Source organism: Cuculus canorus, chromosome 16, assembly GCF_017976375.1.
Source record: "Cuculus canorus isolate bCucCan1 chromosome 16, bCucCan1.pri, whole genome shotgun sequence".
In the NCBI taxonomy this organism is placed as follows: Eukaryota; Metazoa; Chordata; class Aves; order Cuculiformes; family Cuculidae; genus Cuculus; species Cuculus canorus.
In genome coordinates this window covers 18,039,850-18,066,883 of record NC_071416.1, presented here as the reverse complement: position 1 = coordinate 18,066,883, position 27,034 = coordinate 18,039,850, and the positions used below count along the sequence as shown (strand labels likewise).

Sequence of the window (27,034 nt, the reverse complement as noted above, 5' to 3'; positions counted from 1 at the left end):
TTTTCCAACCTAAACCATTCTATTCTATGGTTCTGTAAGTTAGTCAGCAGCAGGTTTCAGCTGTGCGCTATCTGCTTGGCTTTCCTCATCTGCATGGCACCGATTTGGGTTAGTTTCATCAGATTCAATAATTTTTCTGAGCAGCCCTTGCTAGAAAGACACAAATATCAAACAGAAATGATTGTTTTGGGATATTTCTTTCATCTCTAGGCCAGTTCCTGCAGGCGCTGAGCCTGTTGGTAGCTGCTGCCCAGCTGGATTCATTTTAGCTTTAGGCAACAGGGCACCAAGATGTTATGAGTCCTGGCGCGCAGCACCTTTTCACTGCAGGGCTGGTCGTGTGTGGGACTTGGCTTCTTCTGGTAAGTATCTTCTGACACATGATGGTTTCTTCTTTTTATGCCTCATGAAATGGCCAGATGCCAGAGTCCCTCGTGTTCCGCTGTTATCTGCTCTGTGCTCTGCTCTTGGCTGCTGGAGCTTTTTTTCGTGGTCTCAATAAGCTGTCCTGTTTGCTTGCCTTTAGATATGTGAATCGTTGCTCTCTGAGTACTAAAATCCCTAAGGCTGTGTGGACAATGAAGTGTTTTGGAGATAAGTCCTTCACTGGAAAAAAGGAGAGGAGGCAGTCCTGGGTTGCTCCAGTGGATGGGGGAGTTGATACAGAGCTCTTGTCACCTGGAAAAGAGAGGAAGAGGAGGACAAAAGGGGAATCCAGCTTTTATGGGTGGTGGTGGACTCACATCAGTCACGTGTGTGGAATGTTTCTAGCTATGGGCACTCAGATTATGATGTCTGACATTCTCTTATGATGTATTTTCCATGTCCCCATACAGGAAGTTCCCTAGGCAGCTCTGCTGTGTGTTTTCCCTTCATCGTTCTGTGGATGTCACTGTGCTGAGGCAGGTTTGAAACATTTTCCTCCCTGTTTCAGGACCTGCCGCTCCTAGAAAGAATTGTGCAAGGCAGACACGGCACGTGATGGATGTGGGCCACAGCTGCTTAGTTTTGACTTGGGTCTTCAGAGAATTTATCTCTGCAGAAGCTTACCAGCCTTAGCCAGTGCAGGAATGAACACAGGAAAATCCTGGCCCTATCAGGGCTGCCTGCTGCCAGCACACTTCTGAGCAAAAATTGCAAGACTCAACACTTTTTCTGTTAACTCTTAGTAGAAATTGTTTTCATTTCCTAAAATCTGCTGTGCTTGGCTTTCTGAGACATGCAAGCCACCACTTATATGTTAATTTTCACTTTCTTTTTTTTCTTTTCAAGCTTTGAGGGCTGAGTTTCCTTTGCCAGCAAAAGTTTGGGACACAACTTCAAGCTAGAGTAAGGTAGGACTATTGGTGTAATTGCTGGGTGTCTTTCCACAGTCAAAGACATCAGCAATGATATTTCTGATTTATCCAGTAGTCCCTGGTATCACAAAACAAGAGCCAATGTTTTGGGAGGTGCTGACTTGAATTCCTTCCAAATTCGAGACTACTCCCTGCTTTTTGGTGCCCCGTAATTGAAGGCATCACACGGCAGCAGTGACATCAGAGGCGAGAGCCAAGGCTCCCTCGCGCCTGTACCAGGTTGGACACAGTGAAGCGCTGTGGCACAGATATTTGCGCTACGACTCAGCTACAGCCCAGTTCATTAATTCATCTCCTGGCTGACTTTGTGATGACATGTTGCATGATGTCATCTCTGGAATTTGGCTCTCCCTCTTTTCTAGCCTCTTCCAGCTGAGGGAACCGTGTCCTCCTGGGAGAGAGGGTGTTCTCCCCATGGGGACCCTCACCCCACATTCCTGCTCTGGGGGAAGTGTTTAAAATGATCCAGGAAAGCAAAAAGTTTTGGGGAAATAAGTGGCATTTTCATTTTCCCTTTTCTTCCTCTAGTTCTAATGAAATGTGGAGGTGGCTGTGAAGGAAAGATGTGTTAAAGGGGAAAAGGATGTTAAAACACAGAGGTCTTGCCCTCTAGGATGCCATGGGAGGTGCTGCCTCCCTGGCTTCTGGTTAGAATGTCTTTTTTTCACCAGCTGACTGTCTTCTGTGTGACACTTGCATGTTGTGAGGAGCAGCAGGGGGGAGGAGAAGTGGTGATAGGCCCAGGACGTAGAGAGTGCCCTGAGAATGTACCCAGGTCATATGCAACTATCCTGGTCCCTTCTTTATCAGGCGAATGCTCTATTTAGCCATGGATTCTTTCCACAAGAAATGGCTGTGTAGGATGGTATTGTTTTTTCCTCCTCAGGAATCACTGCCTAAACCAGGAAGCTCTTTATTTAGGTGATCTGTATTTTACCAGCTGAGGTACAAAGGGCAGTCCTATCTGAATTGACCTTTGCTGGGATTTGTTTCCCTCTTGCCAGGCAGGTAGGGTTTGTGCTAAGGTGACCTTTCCTAAAGGGACGGTAAGGCTGAGGTGATACATTTCCAGAATAATTGGATCTTGAGTAGCTAAAAATGTGGGTTGGAAGTTTTGATTTGCTCCTCTTCCTCTACCCACGCAGTGTGTAGGTGTGTTTTTCCAAAGAACTCAGCTTACCGAACAGACTTTGGGAGTTGAGTCTTTCTTACAACTCAACTTAAGGTTTCTTAGAACTTGAGAATCCTCCTCTAAGCTCGTTTTAAAATGCGCCTGTAGGAACTGTGCTGAGCTTGGCTGAAGAACCTATTCCTTGCCAGTGCAGTAGCATTTATGGCCTCAAACTGCATAAAAGGGCTTTGCCTGTAGCACTCTCAAGAGTGTCCAGACTTTTCTTTGTGTCATTTTACGTGAGACTTCCCTTGCCCTCCAAGTGCATTGCATTTGGATGCTCCATTCCACTCCCAGTGTGTTTGTGCCATGTATTTGGAACTAGCAGGTGCTGATTTTCATTTTCAATGCAAGAGCTGGGTAACTGTTCACTGTTGAAGACCAGAACAATGGTGGCCAGTGGTTACATCTCTGCCAGCTGTAATTTTTAAACAGGGAAGAGAACTGACACACTTTCAATGTGAGAATTCCTTGCCCAGAACAAATGTGTGTCTCAACGCGTGTTTCATTTTTCTTTGCATCTCTCACTTGTGGTGAGGTTTCAGGAAAGCACATTATTGTTGTGCATCTTTCTTCTCTGGGCCCTTTTGCCCTGTCGCTCTCGGTGAGTGTCATACACCCACGACTTCTCTGCATTATTCCAGAGAGGAGAATGTCAACATTTTGAAAGGGGACACCTAAAGGTTAAAATGAAGCAGGCTTAATTTATGTCATGAGTTTACAGAACCATGTTATGATTTTTGTGGCTGAATTTCCTCTCCTATGAATTTTCTTGAGATGCAGGTGCAGAAAGTTTGTGTGTGTGAGGGAGATGGTTCTGCACTTTACCATTGTTAAAGTTACATAAATCTGTTTTCAGGGTTGGAAAATAGATTAGGGTCGAGTTTAATTTCTGTTTCAGGTTTCTCTTAATTCACATGGAGGATTGTGTGTGCAGGTGTGACTTTGATTGGTCTCTTCTTCCTGGTAGCTAGTGACAGGACAAGGGGAAATGGCCTCAAGATGCCCAGGGGAGATTTAGCTTGGATATTAGGAGGAATTTCTTTACTGAAAGGGTTGTCAAGCATTGAAAGAGGCTGCCTAGGGACATGGTTGAGCCCCCATCCCTGGAAGTGTTTAAAAGACAAGTAGATATCGTACTTGGGGACATGGTCTAGCAGGGGACTTAGCAGGGCTGGATCAATGGCTGGATCAGTGATCGTAAAGGTCTTTTCCAAGCAAAACCATTTTGTGATTCCGTGACAATGTGCGTGGACCCTGGGCCAGGCAGGCAGCCTAGCTTCTCTCTATTCTGTCAAAGCAGAACCCTGAGAGGGGAAATGGTGTCCTGTGTCATGCAGGGGGGACTTTTTGGTGGAAGGAGTATGCTAAGAGATGTGACAACTGGGAAGAGTAGGGTGAATTGCTCGTTTGAAGAGGAAGTTAACAGGCAAGTTAGCAGTGTTTGTAACCACTATACAGGCAGCTGGTTTTGAAAGCCTCTTTATGGTGGCTGTTTTACCTGGAAGTGTAGAGAGGTCATGACCATACATACCCAAATACAGGTGCCATTTGGAAGGTTAGGGAGAAGCAGAGTGATCCTGGCCACCTTGTGCTGCTGAGGCTATCTTCTCTCCAGCAGATGTTGCCATGGTGTAGACCAGGATTTGCAGATTCAGCCCAGCTCATGGGCTCTTAATCGTTTCCATCGTCTGCTGCCCACCTCTGCTAGCTGTCCAGAGCTGGAGACTCACTGGAGCTGGACTCCTTGCCCACACCAGGCATGACTTCCATCAGCTCCTCTCTGTGATAAAGTGAGGGTAATAAAGAAGAGTGGTACGCCAGCCTGCAGGCCTGGGTGGCCTTGGATGCTTTGGTGGACTAGAAGTTGAGCAGTGCCTCGCTGGCCTGAGTGCAGATGGTCGTGTGCTGCAGGAAACTCCATCACGGCCTCCTCCAGGCTGGTTCCTGCCCTTACCTGGATGTGTGCCGTCTTCAGATCTCATTTTATTTTTTTAAACTGTGAGCAGCACTCCTTGTCACTTCCTATTATGCCAGTCCAGCACCATGCTGCCAGGAGATTCTGTTGCCAGCAGTCATGCATGCAGGCAAACACAGAGGAGACCTCTTGACCTCAGCTGGCAACCTCCATACCTATTTCTTCCCAAAGGAACAGGCAGTTGGGAAGGCTGCTGCACCGCAGAGGTCTTTTTGTGTTTAGGGTTAGCATGCTAAGGTGGGACAGAGGAAGGTTACAGGATCTCTTGAGATAGCTTTGTAGTGCTGGGGTGGACTGAGAACCAGATCTAGCGGAGATGAGATCATGGCACACATGCTTTGTTGTCTGTGCATTGCTTCCCTGTTAAGAAAATGCTTAACCCTCTAGAAACTGTAGTCCAAGTGAGGCAAATGAGGTGACTGCAGTGTGAACAAGGGGCTGATGCAGAGCGCATGCTGGTGTGGTAGTTCAGGTGGAGCTTCAGTTGCTAAGGGGCTGATATGGATGCTTTTGACCAAATTCCCATGATAGGGCAATGTTATCAATGAGAGAAGAAAAGCTGAAGTTGTTGAACTGTGCTGTTGGGTTTTTCCCTTTATCTGTGTGGACTTTCTGCACTTGCTGCTTACAGGGAAAACAGAGTGGTTTCATTTTCCGTCTCCAACACGAACCCAGTGATGTAACAACCCATTTGATAACCGCAGTGATGACAGGCTGCCAGTTCATCTTGGTTTTCTGTAAATGTGAGACTGTCGCTTGTGGAATGCTGTGAAAGCGGATCCCGAGTGTCTGCTTCTCCCCCTCTCCATTTGCAACCCCTTCCCCACTTCTACCCCCCCAGTTCCACCCTCCCCCTTTTCCACTTCCACCTCCCCTCCCTATTTCCCCTTCCCCGCTTCCACTCCCCTCTTTCCCCACTTCCACTCCCCTCTTTCCCCACTTCCACTCCCCTTTCCCATCCCCCCTTTCCTACTTCCACTACCCTCCTCCTTTACTGTTTCTACCCTCCTCCCCAGTCCCCCTTCACTTTCCCAGTTCCACCTCCTCCTTCCCACACCCCCGTTTCCCACTTCCACTCCTTCCTTTGCCCGCTTCTACTCCTCCCTCCTCCTCCCCCGCCCCACCTTTCTTTCCCACTTCCACCCCCTCCTTCCCACTCTGCCTTCCCTTTTCCACCCCCCCCTTTTCACTTCCACCCTCTCATGCCTCTCCCTCTCATCCCTCTCCCCCATTTCTCCCTATTCCTCCTCTCCCCCATATCTCCCTTATATCCCTCTCCACCCTATGTCTCTCTCCCCCTTACCCCTCTCATCCCGCTTATCCCCCTCTCCACCTTATGTCTCTTTCCCCCTTATCCCCCTCTCCCGGTGTCCCGGGGCTCCGCTGGGGTCCCGGTGCGGGTGGGCGGGCGCAGCGGCTCCGCCTCCGCGGCTCTGCCCGGCCCTATAAGGGCGGTGGCGGCGGGGCCGCGCAGGGCCGCGTAGCTGTGTTCTCTTCGCCTGTCCCGTCTCGGTCTACCGCAGCCCGGCCATGCTGCTGCCCCGCATCACGCTGCTCCGCGCCGTGCTGCTGCTCGGGCTTGTCCTGCGCGCCGCCGCCGAGTCGGTGAGTCCCGCCGGGACGGGAGGGAAGGGAAAGGAAAGGGGACCGGGGGTGGGCGACCCTGAGCCCGAGAGCCGCTGCCACCGCCGCCCCCCGGGATTCTGCCTCAGCTGCTCGCCCTTCTCCGGGGAGCGGCGCTCAGACGGGGTTCGTGGCAGCGGGGCAGTTCCCGTACCTCCTTCCCGGCTGCCGCGTCCCGTCCTGCGCTGTCACTTGTGCCGCTCCTCGCGCATCCCTTTCCCTCCCTGCGCTCAGGGGAGCGTCCTGTGAGCCCTGGTATGATTGGGGCAGTACAGGGTACGAGGCTAGGCGATACAGATGAACCCCCTCCTTAAAACTTCGGGCTTCCGCTGCCGGGAATGGACTTCGTTCCTTTAATCCCTCTCTTCTTGTGATTGTGTGATGGGTTGGGTATGTGTGGTGTGTTATGCGCCTGGGTAGGCTTTTCAGTTGTGCCTGAGTTTGGTTGTGCCGGTACCTGGTAGTGTTGTATATCAAAACTTCCTCACTTGTACATGGCAGTGAAAAACGAAAGTTTAAGAGTCTCTTGGATGCTTCGAGCCAGGCACGTGTGCGATCTTCATGGTGAAGGAGAGATTCCAGGGTTCTGCCTTCCCTGCTGTTTGTTTGTTTGGTTTTGCATCTGTGTGTGTCCACCTTGCTGAAAGTGCAGTCAGGGCAGATTCCTCTGCTAATCTGAAAGAGCTGTTGAGATGAAGGTAACTGCAGGAGACCAGGGGTCCTCAAAATGAGTTTAATCATCCATGTGGCTTTGTTCTGGACTGAAGGCTGGGTGGGCAGATCAGAGCTGATAAGACTCTGCTGCTTGGTTGCTCTCTAATAGGGACACGGGGTTGGGGTTTGCTGGTTGTAGAGCAGGAATCTCCCACAGAGAGCATCTCTAGTAATTGTCAGCTTCTCTGTGCTAAGACAAACTGGCCCCAATCCACTTTACTCTAATCTGGTGTCTTTATCCCTGCTATTAAGCACGTGAATCGCTCGTTTGAGAACTGGTCCAAACTAGTAGGGCGAACAGCATCTGGAAGTTGCATTGACCATGTTTGGTATGAAATGTGACTTGGTGTCCCAGGGGAACTGAGTGGTCTGCAAGCATCAGATTTCTGCAAAGACAACAAATTTTGCATAGATATATTCTTTAAATCCTTATGTAGAACTTATATGGAGTATTGGTCTGTATCTTTTAAGCTACCTAAGATGGGAGGGTATGCTTGAGCAGTAACGTTGCCCTACTATAAACCTTATCCAAACAAATTGTTTGGGTTACAGGCTGCTGGGGAGGAGAGGAGGATGACACATAGTTTGGGAGGTTCTGCTGTGCTCCTCCCGTATGTATATTTTTAATAGGACTGCCAAAACGTGCAGGGCTGCACAGTGTACGGCTCTGAGTTTTTCCTGTGCAGGCAGAGTGAAGACAGGTAGCTGTTTTTTAACAACACAGGGATTGTATTTCTCGTGCTTATGCAAGAGCATGGCTGTTGAGAGTGATTTGGTACTTGAATGTTTCCCCAAGGCTGTACAAACAAAAATGCCTTGGCTGCTTTCCCCTCCTGTGGCTTCCTGGTGTAGATGGGATTTCTCTGTGTGAAGCAATCTTGGATGTGTAAGAGGGTGGGGAATATTACTGAAGTGCCGAAGCGTGATGTTGGTGCTTGGTGTTGCTGTGGGTGGGTTGTGTTACGACAGCCCCAGCACCTTCCTGTGAGAACACAGTCTTGTTCTCGTGGGGTGGAGAAGGCTGAGACCAAAGCCTGATGTCTCCTGCTGGTCCCCAGACCCCTCTGGTTGGGTGCTTTAGAAAGCAAAGGCTGTGCAGGCAGAGTGCTTCCCTCTGCTTGTGCTGTGCGAAGATGGGGATCCCACAGAAGACACTTTAGGGGCCTGCAGCTGGGGATGGGCAGAAAGTCACCAGTGCAGCCAAGACATGGCATCAGTGCAGCTGGCGAAGGGCTCAAGGTCTGCTGTGCTTGGGCGAGGAGCCTCGTCAAACTCTCTCTGCACTTTTAGCATCCTTAAGTGTCCCTGGCAGTACAGGAGGGAAGCAAGGGGTATCCCCAAGCAGCAGAGTTGTCTACCTGCTGCAGGCTTGGAGTGCTTCTGTGTTTGTGCTGCAAGAGGATTCCAAGTGCCCTGAGCTCACAGGGCTGTAGTGGTGCTAACGGGCTGCAAGCTTCTTGCACCTGTCCTACTTCTCTGCCTTGAAGTGTACAGAAAAAGGCTCCGTGCAGCACTGCGTCTGTGCATCCGCATAGTATAGACAAGCAGAAATCCAACCCAGAAGCTGTTGGCAGAGGATTGCTCAGAGAGAGGAGGGAGACTTCACGCTGTTTGTGGGCTCTGTTTGCTGGTTTAAAGCAATCATGCTTGGAGGCCTCCCGATTGGCAAAGCTGGTGTCTTGTTGATGATAGCTGTGTTTGGAAAGTAGTGCAGCATTAATGTTAAAACCGGTTTGGCTTGTCCTGTTGCCACTGATCCCCAAGGCCTGTTCTTTCTGCTCTTTGCCCAGTTTCTCATCTGTCCCTCCCAATCAAATCAAGGCATTGCTATCTGCACGTTTTACTTTATTTTACCTTCTGGCTTGACAAACTCACGGGGCAGCTGAATGTGTAGAGCAGATCCTTGCTTTGCTTCAGCCTCCCTAAAACACAGAGCAGCAAGATTACAGTGTCTAAGGCAATGTCCCTCAGTCCTGAAGGAAAGGAGCCCGTGACTTCTGGTAGGCAAACCTAGGGATGTTGGGATAAAATGCCTGTGTAGGAAGAAAAAGCCTCTCTAGCACCTTGTGCATGCAGTGTGAGGAGGTACAGCTCGTGAGGTGGGTGTGGAGGGGTGCACTGTCCCTCTGCAGCCCAGCACCTCGTCCATACCAGCTGTGGAAATATCCCTGTGGGTGGGAGCAGTCACCCCCACAGTGTGTGGGGCATAGTCAGGGAAACATCACTGATGTCCACTTCTCATTTGCCCTAAGAGCCTGCCGGCTCCCATGCTGGAGAACACTTTCTTGTGGTTCCAGAGTTTTCCAAACAGCTTATGCAAGAGGCACATCAGGGCTGAACTTGGTACTTTTCAGACTCAAGATAGCAGAGACTCATTCACTCTAGGAAGTTAAGGCTGTTAGCCAACGTGATTGCTCTCTTTCCTGCCCCTCCTGTTGTTGTTTCCCAAGGCCTTGGCACTTTGAGGTCCTAGAAAGGCCTGTGTCCGGGCCAACAACAGTGAAAATATTTTTTCCTATGTGTCTTCCCCTCTCCCCTCTGTTAATGTCTTTACTATTGCCTTGAGCTGTTGAGTGGTTGGGGTGGAGAGGCCATATACTGCTCGAATGCCTTAAGTGGAGCCTAATGTGACCTTGCCATGGTTTTCCTGTGGTGGCTCACTGCCTTCTTCGTATGTTTGTGTCCCACTTTTACACAAGCTGGAAGCTGCTAAAGTGACTGTTAGAGTGACAACGGAGAAGAGGGACTCTGGCTGGCTACTCAGCATGCAGACTTGAGCCCAACTCCAGAAGCTGCTTTTCCCTCCCCTCTGACTCTTCGTGCTGGTAAATGCTATTGGCTGCTTGAGTCCACTCGGCTATAAGTTAACACTGGGCTGCGTGGTGTTTTGAGTATGTTAAGTTGTTCTCCCTCCAACGGATGAATTGATGGACTTTGTCTTTAAAACTAACTTTTTTTCTTTTTTTTAAATTCACTGATAGTAACCGTGCCAGCAAGGGAGGAGTGATCACCATGCTTCTGTGGTCTGCAATGTAAATAACTTAGATTGGCTTAAGATGACTTGATTAGGTTATTATGATTCACTATTCTGCGAACTCCCCTGCTATCATTTCAGCTAGACAAAACTGGAGTGTCCATCCTTCAAAACACTTCCTTGCTCTTGAGTTAACATTTATTCTCTTGGTCCTGCTATTAGATCCTTGCAGTGCATTCTCCTGCTCCACTCAGCACTGCTTGTTCCTTTATGCCTGTAACAAACAGCAGAGTTGTGCTGCTTTTGTGGCTTGAAACTGCAAGCTGATGCAGTTGAAGTACTACAAAACTGGTGCGAACAAACTCTGCTCCTGCCTGACCTCCGGCCGCTGTTCCCAGGCATGTGTGGCTGTTTGTTTGAGACTCGATGGAATGCAAATGCTTTAGATTAAGGATTCTAACGATTTGCACTGGAATGAGATGTGATAAGATTGGTCTAGTGGCTCTGAATGGACAGGGCAGTCCCGTTAAAGAGTTTAACTTGTAATCAGCTGCTGCACGAGGGGCTTTGAAAGATCCGGCCTTAATGAGTTGTTAGGGCTGCCCTTCTAGGTTAGTTCAGACTTCTTTTTTGTCTTAAAGCATGTCCTGGAATGGCTGTCCAGTGAATGCTGCTGCCGCTGTCACCATCAGCCCTGGCTCGCAGCAGTCCAGCTCTGACTCAGGATTTCTGGCGCTTGCCTTGCCTCGCAGCTCCCGGAGACTCTGCTGTCGCCCTCTGAGTAATGGCCCTGGCCCCTTACCCACAGCACTGACTCAGCCTTCAGAGGTGCTGCAGCACAGAGCGGGATCTCTTCTTATAGGGTTAGAAAAAGGGTGACAAGCAGAACTAGCACTGCTGGCCGGGTGGTCTGTGCCTCCCTCAGCACCGAGTGCCTTCCCTTTTGCCTGTTGTCTGATCTGCATCGGGTGTGGCTGTAGTGGGCAAAAAAGCTGTCGGGCTCTGACCTATGAGTGCTGCCAGCAGCCGAGTTGGAGGTGGCAAAAGCAGATCAGAAAATGGCCAGTAACTTGCTCTGACAGCTCCATGATCGTTGTGTTTTTAGACAGCCACAGTTGGAAACGGGAGTTCGTCGTGGCAAGAGGAAAATGTCAGTATTATCTGAAATGAGTGAAAATGTTCAAAGCGAGCTAAAGGACCAGAAAGTCTCAAAAGAGAGGGTTAAATACTTAATCCTGAATCTGGAGAAATTGTCAGTGTAGGAGGGGAAAAACACGCATGATATAGCTGCATCTCTCTGAATTTCTGAAGGATGGCCAACTTAAAACATCTACTACTTGTAAAAGTCTGGTTTTTGCTGCACTCTTGTTAGTTTTATTCTTAAATCCTTTGAGGCTGAGCCTCTGCTTATAAAATGCCAAATGGCTCTTGTTAGACAGATTATTGGGATAACTTAAAAATCGAAGCAGTTAATTAAAATCTCAGAGAGACACTCCTGGGGGCGGGGAGGAGACTAAGAGACCTGTAGCACTATTACACAAGCAGCCAGTGTCATGTCAAGCGAAAACAAGGCTGCTGCTTGCTTAAACAAATTGTGTTCTGTCAGAGAAGGAAGCCTTCCTTGGGAAGGGTTCCTCTTTTCTGATGTTGCTCTGCCTTTGCTGCTGAAGGTTAAAAGGTGTCTCCGCCACAGTTCAACTAGAACTGTGCTGCTGTCTCCTGTAAAACTTGAATGGAATGCAATGTGGCCTTGCTGCAAGCTACCCCTGCCTCCTACCCTTTAGCTGCCATTGCAGGCAAACTATAGCAATAAAAAGAAACGTTCACATGCAGTAATGTCTGTGAAAGTGTCTGCCTTGGACTTGCAGCGAATGACCTGCATGGCACAGTAGGCAGAAATTGCAGTGCACAGGGTGACCGAGAGGAGTGTGGCTGGGAGGAGGGTGCTTGGTATGGTGGGGTCCTGCAGTGTTGGTCCAGAGAGCAGTGGGACTCGTAGGTGGAGGGATGTATACTTGCCAGCGTGGTGCTGGGAGGGGGGCAGAAGCTGCTTTTGTGGCCTAGTGTACCCCTCTAAAAAAGAAGCTTCTAGTGGTCTCTTCCCAAAATGGAAATATAGTCCTTACTGATGTCAGGAGCTTTTACGTGGAAGAATCTGTTCTCCAGCAAGATAAATATTTATTGCAAATCCGCAGCATGCAGTGGAGCAGACTGTGGAGCCAGGATCTTGCAGGAGACTGTTTATGTGCGGGCTGTTCTTGGCACTAATTGTAAATTTCCTGAGGCTGAGTATGATGAGCTGGTCCTGTGCGTTGGTTACTAGCCAACTTGCCGGTCCAGCCGAGCACAAGCTTTGCAAAGCCAGGGAAGCAGTGGCCAAAACAAGAGCCGACTCCCTCTGCTCCTGGCTGTGACACTGAGGGTGCAGAGATGCAGTCAGGGAGGGCTGCTGCCAATTGCTCCCCCCTGCTCGAAGAGGGGAGGAAGCCTGGCTGGGAGTCTAGAGCTCTCCGAGAAGAAAATGCTCCTCGGAGTGACAGGTTTCCCAAAGTACAACTGTGTCATCCCCAATAACACATGCTGTGGCTCCTGCTTTCTAGGCCCAAGCCAGGGCAACTTCTGCACAAGTCAGGAATGTGCAGAACTAAAAAACAAAACACAACAAAACAAAAACCCTCCACACACTGAAAACCCAGCCTTTGCTGCTGTAGCCAACTAGGAAAATCCCTGCTGTTGAAATGTTTGTTTGTATAAATACTTTCAGGGGTATATTCTGATAGCAGAGTGGTACGGCTATGCTCTCTTGAGTGCTTTCAGGCTGATAACTTCCTCTGTTACAAGTTTTTACTGGTACAATTGCCAGCAGAGCAAAACTTTAAATAGCATAACTATGCTGGCAGAGCTCAACTGCCCAGGCTAAGCCTGCATCTTTGGGCTGCTACTTCTGATTAGATTAAAATTGATTGTGGAAGGGGAAGCATTTGTAGGGTGCAGCTTTGGGAATCTTGACTGTACAAACAAGCTGAGATTAGTTGTATGGTGAGCCAGCTAGGAAAGGCTCCCTTTGAAGTTGGGTGTCTGTCTGGCTTCATTTTGCTAACACTCTGGCATGAGGTACCATAGAGATCCCAAAAATGTATGTCATGCGTTTCTTACCAAGTGGAAATTCCACTTATGTGCGTGGCTGGGGAACTGTTGTGGTGTAGCTGTACTCTAGGAAAGGGCAGTGAGGGCAGGCCTCTCCCCGGCATGAGAGGGACATATAATATGTGAAATATCCCAAACATGAAGTGTCAGCATGAGAAATCATCCTTGATGGAAAAGCTGCCTTGCTGTGACCCTTATATCCTTTTTTTTTTTCTTCCACAGACAGGGATGCAATAGAAGCCTTCTAGTATAGAGTAGGGCAACTCAGAGTGAGTTGCGAGCCGGATAAACTGAATAATTTTTTTTTAATCTTAAATAGATTTCTCCAGCTTCAGACTTGAGCCCTAGGTAGTGAAGTGTGTGAAATACCTATGATCAGGTTTGTAATGACAATAAAAATGCCATCTCTTTATGAACCAGGTGCTTATTGCTGCCCATGATCAGGAGAACCTTTCAGGGGTGCAAAATGTCTCTGCGGCAGTTGTTTGTCTCCCAAGTCACATGAGAGCTCCTGCTTTCCCCTCCTACAGTTTCCCCCAGAATCTTATCTTTATTTGCTTCAGGGCAAGTGATTGGCATACAGCCTGCTGAGCTTTATCTGTCCTGCTGGAGGGGGGATGCAGCCATCCCCTTCCCACTTTGTCGCTGGAGCTGGGCACTGAGCAGCTTTTTTGCCACTGTTGCAGTAAACAGATCCCAGTGTGTGCCTGCCTGGCAAAGGGCTCAATCTTTATGGCTTTGCTCTTGGAAGATAATCAGGCAGGAGCAGTTAAACAAGAATTCATTCCTTCATAATCTCTCTGTGTCCTCCTCCTGCTTGCTTCTACGGCATGGCCTGAAAGGCATGCACGTATGGAGTGGTCTGAAACGGCCAGGCTGTGTGTAAGCAAATGTACAGGAGTTAAAAGGTAGCTGAGGTTTGGCTTTGTATGTGCAGGGAAGCCTATTTTCAGCAAGCAGAGTGCAGGAGGATTCATCTCTGCTGTAGAGTTGACAGAGAGTCACTCTCCAGAGCCTGGGATTACGGTGTAATTGTCACGGGGATTATGCCCTCACTGCCACATGAGCCCCAGGAGAGCTGCTTGTGGCGATACAGCTTAAAGAATCGCTCAGGGAGCAGGGGCAGGTGGAGCAGTGACCCCGGCTGAGGCTCTGTGGTGCTGGACGTGTGTTACTGCTCCTTCCCCACTTTGCGTGTGGGCTGCTGCATCTGAGCACATAGGACTGGTTATGTGGCTGCAGGGAGACAGATACTTGGTTGGACAGGGACTGGGGATGCTTCTCTTAAGTCACCTTGAATGAGTGACACTTTTACCAGCTGAGCAGTTTGCCAGCCTTCATGTTGGTCTTGCTCTGTCTTTCTGAGCAAGACCCTGCTACTTGCCTGTATTACTGAGGAAAAAATAAATCTATCTTTCTCCCTCTTTGGTAAGAGGTGCAGAAATGAGTTGCGGTAGCTGGTCAAGGGTACTGGAGCTGCAGTGCTATCCCCTGCTCCAGCTGGGAGCTGCCCGCAGGCCCCTGTGTCTGATTTCCCCCTCAGTTTTCAGAGGCATTGTGGATTTACCTTTACAGCTCCCTCTGATGGGAGTGCACCTGTACAGTAGCTACCAGAGAGAAGATGGGCACATCTGGCTTTGCCCAAGGTCACAGTACCTGTGGTCCTGCTCTAGGACTACTTGGAAAGCGTTGAGCAAAGGCACAGTAATATTTAACCATGTTTGGAAGCCCCAGCGTAAGCCTGCCATGGAACCAAAGATACGCATGTGCCTGTATGGGAGCTGTTTAACTTCTGTCCCTCGGCACAGAGGCCAGTGTGGGCTGCGTGGGCTGTATGCACTGCAAATTATGTGGGACAGACTGACCAGGAGTGAGAGGTGAAATGGTACCCTCCAAGCATGGGCACAAGCACTTGGCAAAAGTGTTTGATTTTTTTTTTTTTTTTTTTTTTTTTTTTTTTCCTGTGGCTGATGTGTTGGAGGAGTTAGGTGTGACCTAGATGGAAGTATTGATATTGGCTTTGCTCTCAGGACAAAAGTGACTTTACATAGAGCTGGAGGATGGAGGCAGGGGAGAGAGTAAGGAGTTTTTTTGGGGGAAATACAGACCCTTCCCTTACTAGTCTGGCAGGAGCTGCCTCTGCCTGAAGCTCATGTCACTTCTAATAACTTTCTTTTGGTGCCTGTTAGGATGGGAAGATGGAGCTGTCTTTACGCGTTCCCTCCTTCCCCTGGAGGTCAGCTCTATTTGGCTGACTCGCACCGATCCTAGCTGCCTTGATTCCAGCACTGCGACTCCTCCACTTTCCTGGTTTCGGGGGGCTTTGAGGGAGTAAGCTGCGCTCCCAATCCCTGCTCCTTCACATGCTTTGCGTGAGCGTTAAAACTTTCCTGGTTTGTGCATTCCTGCAGTTGTGGGGTGGAAGTGAACTGCATGGAAATCCCCTCTCTTGGGCTTGGTGATTTACAGAGCTTTGCATCCTTGCACTGGGAAGGCCCTGTTGGATTCGGTGCTCTTTGTCCCATGAGGCAGGACAGCATGAGGGCCGGGGTTGGCTTTGCAAGGATGATCTCTTAATAAACCAAGTTCTTTGGCTGGGACACACAAGCAGCTGCTGGTGTCGTCCAGGAGCCCTTTATGGTTAAGTTCATCTGGATGTACATTGTAGGGGCGTAAAGTGACATCTGTTCATGACAGCAGGGGTCTAGGAAAGGTGTTTTGTGTACTACTGCTCACCAGGTGATTCTTACAACTGTTCTCTAGTACAGAGCCCCTGACAACAGCGGCAGGAGCCACTTGCATTTATCTATCCCTGCAGGCTACAAAGAGTTAAAGTGTCTGCATCTCTGCCACCTCCTAGGCTGGCCAATCTCCATGTGCTTTTGTCTGGGAAAGATTGACTTTCACCTTGCTCCTGTTTACTGCTAGGCTTGTGTACACAGTGCTGGGGTGGGAGACACAGGAGCCAGCACTGAATCTCCTGCCAAAGTTATAAACTTGTTAAAGAGCTCCCTGCACTTTGGGTGCCTGAGTCTCTGCAAGTCCGACTCTTTTTCCTACTTGCTGTCTGGAACCCTTTGAAGAAGCTTTTCAGTGTGTTTGATGAGAGGCAATGGCCAGTCATTAAACCCACTTCCATGTCTGGAAGACGTTGTCTCTGCCCCAAAAGATCATTTGGGTTTTTTTGAAAGGGTTTGCAAAGGCTGTGGTGAGGACGTGTGGACTGCGGCTGATGAGCTGCTGGGGTTTGTTAGTTAACAACCCTATGCAGTACTACAGACTAGGAGAAGTCTGGCTAGAAAGCTGTGTAAAGGAGAAGGACCTGGGTGTGTTGGTTGAGAGCTGACTGAACATGAGCCAGCAATGTGCCCAGGTGGCCAAGAAGGCCAATGGTATCTTGGCTTGTATCAGAAATGGCGTAGTCCAGGGAGGTTATTCTCCCTCTGTACTCGACACTGGTGAGACTGCACCTTGAGTACTGTGTTCAGTTTTGGGCCCCTCACCACAAGAAGGATGTTGAGATTCCCAGAATCATAGAATCACTAGGTTGGAAGGGACCCACTGGGTCATCAAGTCCAACCGTTCCTAACACTCCCTAAAACATGCCCCTCAGCACCTCGTCCACCATCCCTTAAACACCTCCAGGGGCGGTGACTCAACCACCTCCCTGGGCAGCCTGTTCCAGTGCCCAGTGACCCTTTCCGTGAAAAATTTTTTCCTGATGTCCAGCCTGAACCTCCCCTGGTGGAGCTTGAGGCCATTCCCCCTTGTCCTGTCCTCTGTCACTTAGGAGAAAAGGCCAGCTCCCTCCTCTCCACAACCTCCTTTCAGGTAGTTGTAGAGAGCAATAAGGTCTCCCCTCAGCCTCCTCTTCTCCAGGTTAAACAATCCCAGCTCTCTCAGCCGCTCCTCGTAAGACTTGTTCTCCAGCCCCCTCACCAGCTTCGTTGCTCTTCTCTGGACACGCTCCAGAGCCTCAACATCCTTCTTGTGGTGAGGGGCCCAGAACTGAACACAGTACTCAAGGCGCAGTCTCACCAGTGCTGAGTACAGAGGGAGAATGACCTCCCTGGACCTGATGTTCACGCTGTTTCTGATACAAGCCAAGATGCCATTGGCCTTCTTGGCCACCTGGGCACATTGCTGGCTCATGTTCAGTCGGTTCTCAACCAACACCTCTAGGTCCTTCTCCTATAGGCAGCTTTCTAGCCAGCCTTCTCCTAGTCTGTAGCACTGCATAGGGTTGTTATGCCCCAAGTGCAGGACCCGGCATTTGGCCTTGTTAAACCTCATGCCATTGGTTTCAGCCCAGCGGTCCAGCCTGTTCGGGTCCCTTTGCAGAGCCTCCCTACCCTCCAGCAGATCCACGCTTCCACCCAGCTTAATGTCATGTGCGAACTTCCTAAGGGTGCACTCAATGCCTTCATCCAGGTCATTAATAAAGACATTGAACAGGGCTGGACCCAGTACTGAGCCCTGAGGAACCCCACTTGTAACTGGCCTCCAGCTGGAGTTAACTTCATTTATCACCACTCTCTGGGCCTAGCCATCCAACCAGTTTTCAACCCAGGAGAGTGTGGGCCTGTCCAGGCCAGAGGCAGACAGTTTCTGAAGCAGAATGCTGTGAGAAACTGTGTCAAAGGCTTTATTGAGGTCCAGGAAGACTACATCCACAGCCTTTCCCTCATCCAGTAGTGGAGTCACTTTGTCACAAAAGGTGATCAGGTTAGTTTGGCAAGACCTGCCTTTCATGAACTAGCAGTGGCTGGGTAAATGAACACATTGGACAGAAACTTTGCTTGCTGCCTCAATAAATAGATGTTCTTGCTTTGAGAAGATGCTAGTTATACACTGGGGCTGTAAGTAAAGGCTCCAGGAGCACAAAATGGAGTGAGGTGGATGAGGGATGGAGCACAGCAAGGCTACAAGTCCCTGCCTGGGGTGCCAGGACTGTAATTCCCATGCCTGAACTGAGCAAACAGTGTCTGGCTTCATTCAGTAGTGCAGCCTGTCTCAGGCTCAAACATGAGACCTCTGTGCCCAGCTTTTCCGGTAATGACGCCCATAGTTCACGTGCCTGATGTGCTTGTTGTTTGGCGGGGACAAAAAAACTCTTATTTTTTTTGCCACTGGCAGGCAGGAAAAGTTTTTGTTCCCCAGCACATTGGTTAATCTCCCTGGGTGCTTACTGGGGATAAAAGCCACTTAACATGAGGAACGATCCTGGAACTAGGCTCCTGCAGAAAAGGTTGATTTTGGTACAGACCCCTGCTAGAGAGGAGCATATTGATAGTAGGCCTCAACTTCAGCTGCTGGGGCAAGGTGGGACTGTGCAGTCGCCCAGTCCAACTCTCCCTGCAAGTCACTGGCCCAGCTCCAGTGCTGGGATCACAGATGGTGGAAAGCAGGCTCAGAACAGCACCGTTGCCCTTCTCCAGCTGGCATTTGCTGAAGGTGTTAAGCTGAATGTGGCCAGGCAACTTGGCAAGGGCTGGTCATTGTCCTGAAGCCATTTCCCAGCTTTTTCTTCTTGGCTGCAGCCTGCCAGCCGGGAGGAAGCACAGGTACTTTCTGTGGTGCTATAGCAGAGCTGTAGGGAGGACTGAATCCTATTGGAAAGGGATGTACTTTTAGAGAAGTTTTTCAGGAAGCTCATTATGTGGCACTTGGGAAGCCACAGCCCTTGCTCTTAGGTCTGTGAAAGTGCCTGTGTACCCTCTTGCAGGTGTGTATGTGAGGAATGTGCCTGCTCCAGACCTGCCTTGCAGCACTTGATGTTAACTCTTCCCAGGCTGCCCATGCCCCAGCTCCCAGGAAGAGTGTAGTCCGCAGGAGAGCATGTCTAGAAACCTGCTGATATGGAGATGCCCAGCAGCCCTTTAACTTCCGTGGCAGATGAAGCTGTAAAATGAGGCTTCCTGCCTACAAGAAAAGTTTTCTGACAGTCTGTGAAGCTCTCGTGGCTTCCAGGAACTTCCCTGTCTTTGCTCAAGAGGATGATGAAGAGTGAGTTCAGGGAACGCTCCCATATAATCTTATTTACGCTTGTGAGTCAGTAGTTTCCTTGTTATGTCCTCTGGCTTGTAAACACTGTCAGTCCTGATTTAAATAGGGCTTTTTGATAGCCAGACCCAGTGCGTTCCACAGCATGTACTAATCACCGTGGCTCACAGCCACCGCTTGGCTCATGGTTGGGCTGATCTGATAAGGCCAGCCTGCTGTCCAGCCACTTGATGGCTTAAATGTGGGTTTTCTTGGGCCATTCTCGTTAGGACATGAGCTGGCCATGATTCATAATGAAGTAGAGTATGAGCTGGCACAGGGGTGCGGCACAGCGCAGCACTCTTGCCAATATTGATCTGTTCTGGCACAGCAGCCAGGTTATACGGGCAGCAAACATGCTCCCCAGCCCCCGAGCCCTCGCCCAGGCAGATGGGAATTGGGCTCCCGCTGCCCCTCAATGGCCAAAAGCTCTCATGGGAACAGGTACTGTGTGCTGGCAGCAGGTTCCATTGCAGGTCTGGCTTTGGCTGGGTTTCGCATATCTTGAAATGAATTTGCCTTGGAGCGAGTGATCCATAAGGTTAGGAATGCCTAGTTCCAGGCTGGGGGGAGTGTCTTCCCAGCTGGCTGTCCTCCTCAGCCCTCTTCCCATCACCTCGTGCCAGGCTCAGGCAGAGTGGAGGCAGGGGGTCTGTGAGGAGAGCTGGCTGCAGCACCTCCCGCCTTCTGGGCTGTTTGGTTATCTTCCAGCAGAGTTGCCTCAAAAAGCTAGTGAAAAGCACATCTAGTACCCACTGCTCCTAATGCAAAATGAGAAACATCTTGTCCTGACCACAAGGTCTCATTTGTGGCAAAACCAGTATGGTAATGGGCAGGGAAACCTGGACTGGAAGCAGGGCTGGAGGTGTGGGCAGAGGAAGTTGACACATGGCTTGTGGCTGATTGTTTGCTTTTGCTTATGAGATTGATAGTGGATGTAATTTGCAATTTGTGTCACTGCTGAGGGATGGGCCACACCTGGCTGGGCAAGCAGGAAGGCTGATCCCAGCCAATCCAGGTCTTGCTGCAGCCTCAATGAAGTGTTGGGGCTTGGGTGATGCCACGCAGCTCTAACTATCCCTTCGAGTCTCTGCTCTTCACCCCTGTGAGGCTGTTGCTTGTGAACATTAAGAAGAGCCCTCAGATATGCAGGTCTGTGGAGTAAAGGGATGTTTTAAAAATGCTTTCCTGGGTAGATCAACCTTTAGAAAGATCTCCCTGCCCAAGACTTCTCAGCCTTTCTGCCGGGACGGCATCAAAAAATATTAATAGCTTAGCCCCTAGTGATGGACTCGTCCATCTGCGTTGTGCTTCTTACTGTAGGGGAAGGAGTCAAGGCCCCCACCATGATGATTACTTCATGGCTGTGGAAGAATCTTGAGCTGCTGGAATCTGTGGGCTGGTGCTGAGCAACCTGAGAGCTCGTACCTGTGGTCCTGTCACCAGGACTGGCCCCAGGGCTGTGGGGTGAAGAGAAATAGTTATGGGGAAATCGCATAACCTGGGTGAGGGCAGGAGGTTTGGGCTTGTGGCTCCTTGGAAGTCCAAGCGCAAATGATCTGTGGTCTGTGAATTGCCATTGTGGCCAAACAGCTGATTCTGTGGGAGGCTGTTCTGGCCTCCCTGCTCTGCAGGGTGAGCAGGCTGCCTTTCCTGCACTGCGTTTTTGCTAACGTCTGTCTGTAGCTGCAGTTGTCAGGTCTTAGGATCACGGACATAATTTTACCATTTTACAGATTTGTTTGTTTACATGCGTTTGAAGAGGTGAGGCAGGGGAAGCTCTTCCTTCGGGCAAGTCATTATTGATAGCAAATGCTCTTAAACATCACACTGTATTGCACTGCAATTCAGCTGAAATGACAGACCAGGTTTTAACCCTTGGGTCATAAAATAGGTTTGTTCTCAACTCAAGAAGCAATGAATTGTTGGTGTGAGGCTACAGTGCTACGCAGAAAATTGACCTATAGGTGCCAGGCTTTTTATCTGGGAATAGCAAGTCCTTCCAAATCCCCCCTTATCGCAGACTGAAGATGTTGCTTTTCTACAAACTCTTGACCAAGATTCTGTTATATTATTTTCAGCCTGTGAGTTCAGGTGAACCTCCTGAATCTGTTGTCCTCAGGAAGTTCCCCTCCCAGGCTGACTCTCACTTCTGTTCTGAGAAATTCTAGGTGAATTCAGCTATTTCCAGACTGATAAAGATAATGCTCTTGATGGAGAGGAAGTTCAACGTTTAATGTTCTTCTGATGGAAATGATGTGCTCAGCACAGGCTCTGAACTCCTGACCTTTTAGTGAAACGTTTCTGAGGAGTTAGTTGCCTGATCTTTAACACTTTTCCACCCCCATTTTCAGGTGAGAGAAACTGAGACCATGGATGCCCGATGGCTTGCCTACCCTGCCTCTGGAGACTTGCCAGACGATGAGGACATTGGTGAATTCAGGCCTCACTTAACTTCTATTGATTCCTATATATATGAGGCGTCTGGGTCTGGAGGTAAGTGGGGAAGGGGGGAATTGGATCTCTCTCAGCTGATGCATTCTTCCCAGTGCCACCAGTCATTCATGAGGGTCTAAGTGCACAGCCAGGGCTGCAGAGGGAACTACGGTGTCAGGTGGAGATGAGAAAGCTGTGTGAATCATAGGCACGTACAGATGAGAACAGTGAAAGTGGCTGTACTGTGATGTTGAATCAGTCGGGAAGGACAGATGAACTCCAGCAAAGCTTGCTTTACTGCAAGTGAAAAGACATTGCAGTGGCTGGATCTTTTTCCTGTTGAACTCCAAAAAACTTCTGAGAAACTTGAGTAAATAAATAGATAATCTATTGTTGAGGCAGTGTTAAAAGGCTTAAAGTTAATGTCTCATCTGAGGCCACACAAGGTAAAGGACTAACTGGCTTTCAAGTGAACTCAATGTCGTGCAAAGCTCCCTGCCCAAACCAGTTTCTGCAGCTCTGTGTCCTCTTTATGTGAACATTTGTTTTCTGAAAGGGAAAGAACAAGTGCTGAAATCAGTGCCTGACGTGTTTGGGCAGATCTGCTAACAAGAGGGTTGGCGAAGTATCCTTTAAGAGTGGGTGGTGAGAACATTGCCATCCATGGCAAGCTATAGCAGACCTACTTCGCAGGGTAGCTCCTGATAATCTATGGCAGGGCCCGATGGATCCAGCTGAAGATCCCCTCCCATGTGAGAGGTGTTGGTTTTAAGATTCCATCTCATGGTCTTGTGCAAAGCCATTAAGTGGTGAAAGTACTAGTAGATAAGAGGGCATTGTAGTCAGCAGAGAATGAGTCTTGGTTTGGCTGCAGTTGCTAGTATTGCAGGAAGTGTCTGAATTCTGGAGAAATGGATTGTAATGAGACAAAAATGTAGTGTTGTCTTTTATTTTTTAATTTTCTTTATTTCTCCCACTCTACAGACTACCCAGACTCTGAAGATGCCATTTATCTGACCACCATGAGTAGTCCTGTGGTAGGTATTGCCTCTGCATATTTTAAGCGACACATAGTTACTCTGGTCTGTCTGTGAAGCTTTCTGCGTACCCTTTCCCCTGCAAGACACGGCATCGAGATGAATCTACCTGCATGAGCAGGAACAGCACACTCATAATGCACTAAGCAAACTTTCCTTTCCCTGCACACCCTCCTGCTTTCAATTGTAGGTAGGCTGGGTGCTGCTTACTGACGGGTGTGGTTTGTCTATGTTCTGTAGATATCTGAGAACTATATCCCAGGAGATACTGAGAGAAAAATAGAAGGTGAGACAAAAAACACGATGCTGGATAATGAAATCATTGCAGACAAAGCTGAACCTGTCGAAGAGAACCCATCCAACAAGATCTCCATGGCAAGCACAGCCAACAGCAGCATCTTTGAAAGAACAGAAGTCCTTACAGGTAATACTCCACCTTGTCCTGATAAATAATTAATACTGTAAATCAAAATTACTTCTATTGTTCCCTGTTTCTCTAGGGAGCAGTTCCGGGGTGACAGGGGGAGTGAGGTGCTACCTCTGTGACTGCCTATAGCGGGGTCACTTCTGCCTTTGAGTCCTTAAACAGTAGAAGCATCTACTGCTTGCCTTGCTGGGATAAACAGCTTGAGTTGGAGCCTAGCAGCTGACTGTTGGCTTAAGTGCCACGCAAGTCATATGGCAGCTGCTCTGCACCCAGCTGCTACCGCAGTGAGAGGGGTATCTAGCCATAAATCAATGACATCACACTTTCATATCAAATGCAGGCATTTCCTTCTAACCTCTGCCCAAGTCCTGCCTTTCCTGAGCCTTACCAGAAACCAAACTATTCTTCTAAGGGGTTTAAGCACCTACTGAGCTGTTATGGATCTGAGTAGCTCTAGCTTGAGCAAAACCAAGCGACTGGCTTCCCCTCAGCATGTGGGATAGATCTATGTCAAGGAACACTTCAAGCACTGGGGCTGGTTGTCTGACTACAAACATCAGCACATCTTGCTGATCTGCATTCTTCCAGCTCTAGGAGTGACTGGAACAGTGGATGGCAAAGCCACCTGACAAAGAAACTGATGTAATACAATGAGCAAGTGTCACAGCAAAGGGTCACTCAAGTCTCATGGCCATCCTTGGTGTGAGGAGGGAGAAAATCTTGGTGTATTCTTGTGGGCTTGTGGTTTTTGGTGTGTTTCTTGGAGGGAGGTGATGGTAGGATGTTGCTGTTTAATTGAAATGCAGAGTCCGCAGAGCATGCTCACATGGGTTAATGAAGTATTCACATTGGAGCTGTACCTCTTTCCTGGAGTTGATGCTGTTTGTGGGTTGTGGTGGGGCTTTTTTGGGGTGGTTTTTGGTTTGCTTTGTCTCCGTGCTGGGAGGATATCTTTTTGTCGAAATGTTTTTCTTTCACTAAACTGGAATATTAACACAGACTGGTTAATGTGGAACATGCGATTACTCTTTGGTTGAGTAAAAAGCATTTTCTGGCCTTTACCAATGGTATCTTCTGCCACTGAAAATGCCAGTAGAGGTGGTGACAGGCACATGTTCAGAGTGCAGCTCTGTGATCTGAAGGCAGCTCTGGGATCTGCTGCTCTTGAAGCAGATTTTGAGATGTAGCTGATGGTTTGGAGTGGAGTTGTCCAGGACTTTACTTATTCCATGCTCTTTTTCCCCCAGCTCTCATTGCAGGAGGGGCAGTGGGCCTCCTGTTTGCTGTCTTCCTGATCCTCCTCCTAGTCTATCGCATGAAGAAAAAGGACGAAGGAAGTTATGACCTTGGGAAGAAACCAATCTACAAGAAAGCTCCTACAAATGAGTTCTATGCTTAAAGCTCAGTGGCACCTTGTGCCTGTCAAGGGACAAGCAGACTATGGAAATGCCGTGCCCTCAGATGAGACATGCTGAACAAATGCTCTTTTTGGATTGAATTTCAAAGTGACTTTTGTGAGAAAAAAACAAACCTCCTACATGACCCTTCCCATCCCGCTCAGCTAACAAGGGCCCAATGAAATACAAAGAGTCTGAAAAAAAACTCTGTATTTTTTTTTCTAAAGCTAGCTTAAAAAGAATAAAGATGCCAAATTTTCTGCTTGGTTTTATAGAGGGTATATCAACACAAAATAGACTGTGGAAGCAAACACCGTGTGTTTGCATCCAGTGTGTCGTGCTCAGATTGGCCGCTTCTGTGGAAGATGGCTTTCTGTATAAGCCTTGCTAATAGATGTCTTGCAGCAGGCTGGCAATGTTTCTGTGGAGAACTATTTATGAATCTCTTACACTGCAGATAATGTTGCCTTATCAGGGAGTAAAGGCTCATGGAGGCTCAAAATCCCTGAATGCCATAAAAGGCCTATGGGACTAGGGTCTTCCCAGGAGACTTCAGTCTCTTCCTGTCAGCCCCAGGCACGGGCCATGAAACCATGAAATCAGGACAGCCAGTTTTGTTTGGTTGTGCCGACACCCTTTCCTTGCCTTCAGTCTCTTACCTTTTTTTAAGGAATGCTTGTAGGATTTTTTATATATCAAAATTTTAAAGAAAATAGCCTGATGTTTATATAAAGTTTGTAGAAATGGTTTTGAAATAATAAAAAAAAAATCTACTTTTTTAATTTCCTCAGATCTATTTTTTCAATCCCTTTGTGTTTCCTTTGGCCAGGCACTTCTCTAGAGATGTTGTTTTATATGATTCATATTCTGAACTGAAGCAGAAGTAGGTACAGTGTGTTACAGGTTTCTTTTAGTTCTATAGCGGCTACTGTAGAGGGTAAAGATATTTATGTTTTTCCCAAAGCTTTTTTAGGATTTGATTTTATTTTTTATTAAGTAGAATTATTTATAGTTTCTGAAATGGCTGCTCTTCTCATTTGATAACTTTTATCCTTTTGTGTAAAACACTAATATAATGAGTCTCTGTGAAAACTATTTAAGCTTTATTCTGTGAATTTTAATTATAAATTCAAGGCAATAACTTCTAAAGGCAAGGCAATTCAAGGCAATAACTTCTAAATCTGTATGCAAAATTGGATTCTTAATATGATTTAAGTAGGGAAAAGACGAGTATTTCTAGTCTGTAATATATTACAATCAGTCATTTAGAGCTATATATTCTATATTTTACTGAGGAATGAGCAGTTAAGAGTGAAAAGGCTGGAGTTAATTCTTCAGCAGCCTTACTGTGGGCAAGAAGCTTGATCTGTTTGGTGCTGCTGTGTGTCCAGCATCTTGTCTAGAGTGCAGCTGGGCTTGTGCCCAGCCTGAGCCCTGGGGCTCTGTCGCTGTGTCTTAGACTGTGCCTAAGTACAGGCTGTGGTCAGTGATGTGCCGGGTTTGAGCTGGGGCAGAGATCACCATCTGAGGTTACTCTTCAAAGCAAGCATTGGAAGCTCGCAGTACGGAGGAAATAACTTTGTTCTGGGGGCTGGCTGCACTGCAGAGTGCCCCACGGTGCTGTGCCGAGTACCTGCCTCTCAGGAAGGCTGGCTTTGGCATCTCCTAGCTGGGAGCACTGAGCTTTATAGATGGCTAACGCTGAAACTCCTGTGGTGGGTCCTTAATATATGGTCTACATAGCTCCTACCTCTACTGAGAGTTAGAGAAATTCCCCCAGCACTCCTAGGGTGAGGGTAACGTGCGCATCCAACTCTTCTGTTTCAGGAAGGCATTACAGAACTGCTTTATGTGAGTCCTGTCCTACTGCAGCTCTCTGAATCTGGTGTGGGTTAAGGCAAAGTCTGATTGTGGCTCCTTAAACTGTGTAACTGGGTAGGCAGCACAAAACCAGAGGGTTGCAAAGGCTGTTCAGAAATCTCATCGACTCCTGGAGCCTCCTTGTTAAGGCTTTGTTTTAGGCTTTAGGCCAAATTCGTAGTCAATAGAACAAAGAAGTTCAGCTTCAGCTGGCAGCAGCTGCTTCTTGGAGCTGGGCAGGCAAAGCGGAGGTGGTGGAGGAGCGTTGTATTGAGACATCTGTGTGAGAGGACTTTTCCCAAGACTCCTCCTCCAGGTTGACTCACTCACTTGGTCGCAGTGCAAGTGTGTTTGGAGAAACTGCAGGCCCTGGGAGGCTCCAAAAACTGCACAGAGTTCACTGTAGACTGGGAAGGAGAGGGAGGGTTTTACTGCCTGTGGACAGCACTACCAGGAAGGTAGGAGTCATGTCTGCTTCTTGGGATCCTTGGATTCTCTTGTGTAATTGCTCTTGGAGATTTTCCACTGCTACTGATATTTTTCTTCCTCCTCAAATAAACTGTTACTTTCTAGAACTGGCTTTTTGGACTGTTTCTGATCTGAAATTACTTTTGGGAGCTGGATAACAGGAAGTCCATGTTTGTGTAACACCTTGATTTACAGAAGGGGAAGGTTTGCTGGGATCACAGCTGAAAGGGGCTTTGTCAGCTCCTTCAGAGTTGTCTTTGGTGCCTGACCCACAGGTAAATCCTGTAGGACCAGCCTCACTGGGCTTCTGGAGCTCCTGAGGCTCCTCCAGGCAAGTAAGGCAGATGCAGCGTGGCAGAAGGAGGCGAGTCTATTGTTTCCCTGGTGGTCAGTTTTGTGACG

The 27,034-nt window shown here is 48.5% G+C and overlaps 1 protein-coding gene across 3 annotated transcripts; it reads left to right on the top strand.

Annotated features, from left to right (window-relative positions):
* Positions 1-217: 217 nt before the first annotated feature.
* On the top strand, positions 218-26,295 carry SDC4 (syndecan 4). 3 transcript variants are annotated; one of them, XM_054081350.1, is made up of 5 exons: positions 218-362; positions 21,362-21,503; positions 22,428-22,480; positions 22,721-22,904; positions 24,155-26,295. In XM_054081350.1, exons 1-5 carry the CDS (start codon positions 297-299, stop codon positions 24,304-24,306), a joined length of 597 nt encoding a protein of 198 aa, XP_053937325.1. In that variant the 5' UTR covers positions 218-296; the 3' UTR covers positions 24,307-26,295. The 3 variants fall into 3 exon arrangements, with proteins under 3 accessions (XP_053937325.1, XP_053937326.1, XP_009565868.2); XM_054081351.1 differs by lacking the exon at positions 218-362 and adding an exon at positions 1,289-1,334; XM_009567573.2 differs by lacking the exon at positions 218-362 and adding an exon at positions 5,944-6,112.
* The last annotated feature ends 739 nt before the right edge of the window (positions 26,296-27,034 follow it).

Coding starts and splice junctions, on each gene's coding strand:
- SDC4 (XM_009567573.2), top strand. CDS start 6,038: ATGCTGCTGCCCCGCATCACGCTGCTCCGCGCCGTGCTGCTGCTCGGG. Junction 21,504..22,427: donor TGAGGCGTCTGGGTCTGGAG/GTAAGTGGGGAA, acceptor CCCACTCTACAG/ACTACCCAGACTCTGAAGAT. Junction 22,905..24,154: donor AAGAACAGAAGTCCTTACAG/GTAATACTCCAC, acceptor TTTTTCCCCCAG/CTCTCATTGCAGGAGGGGCA.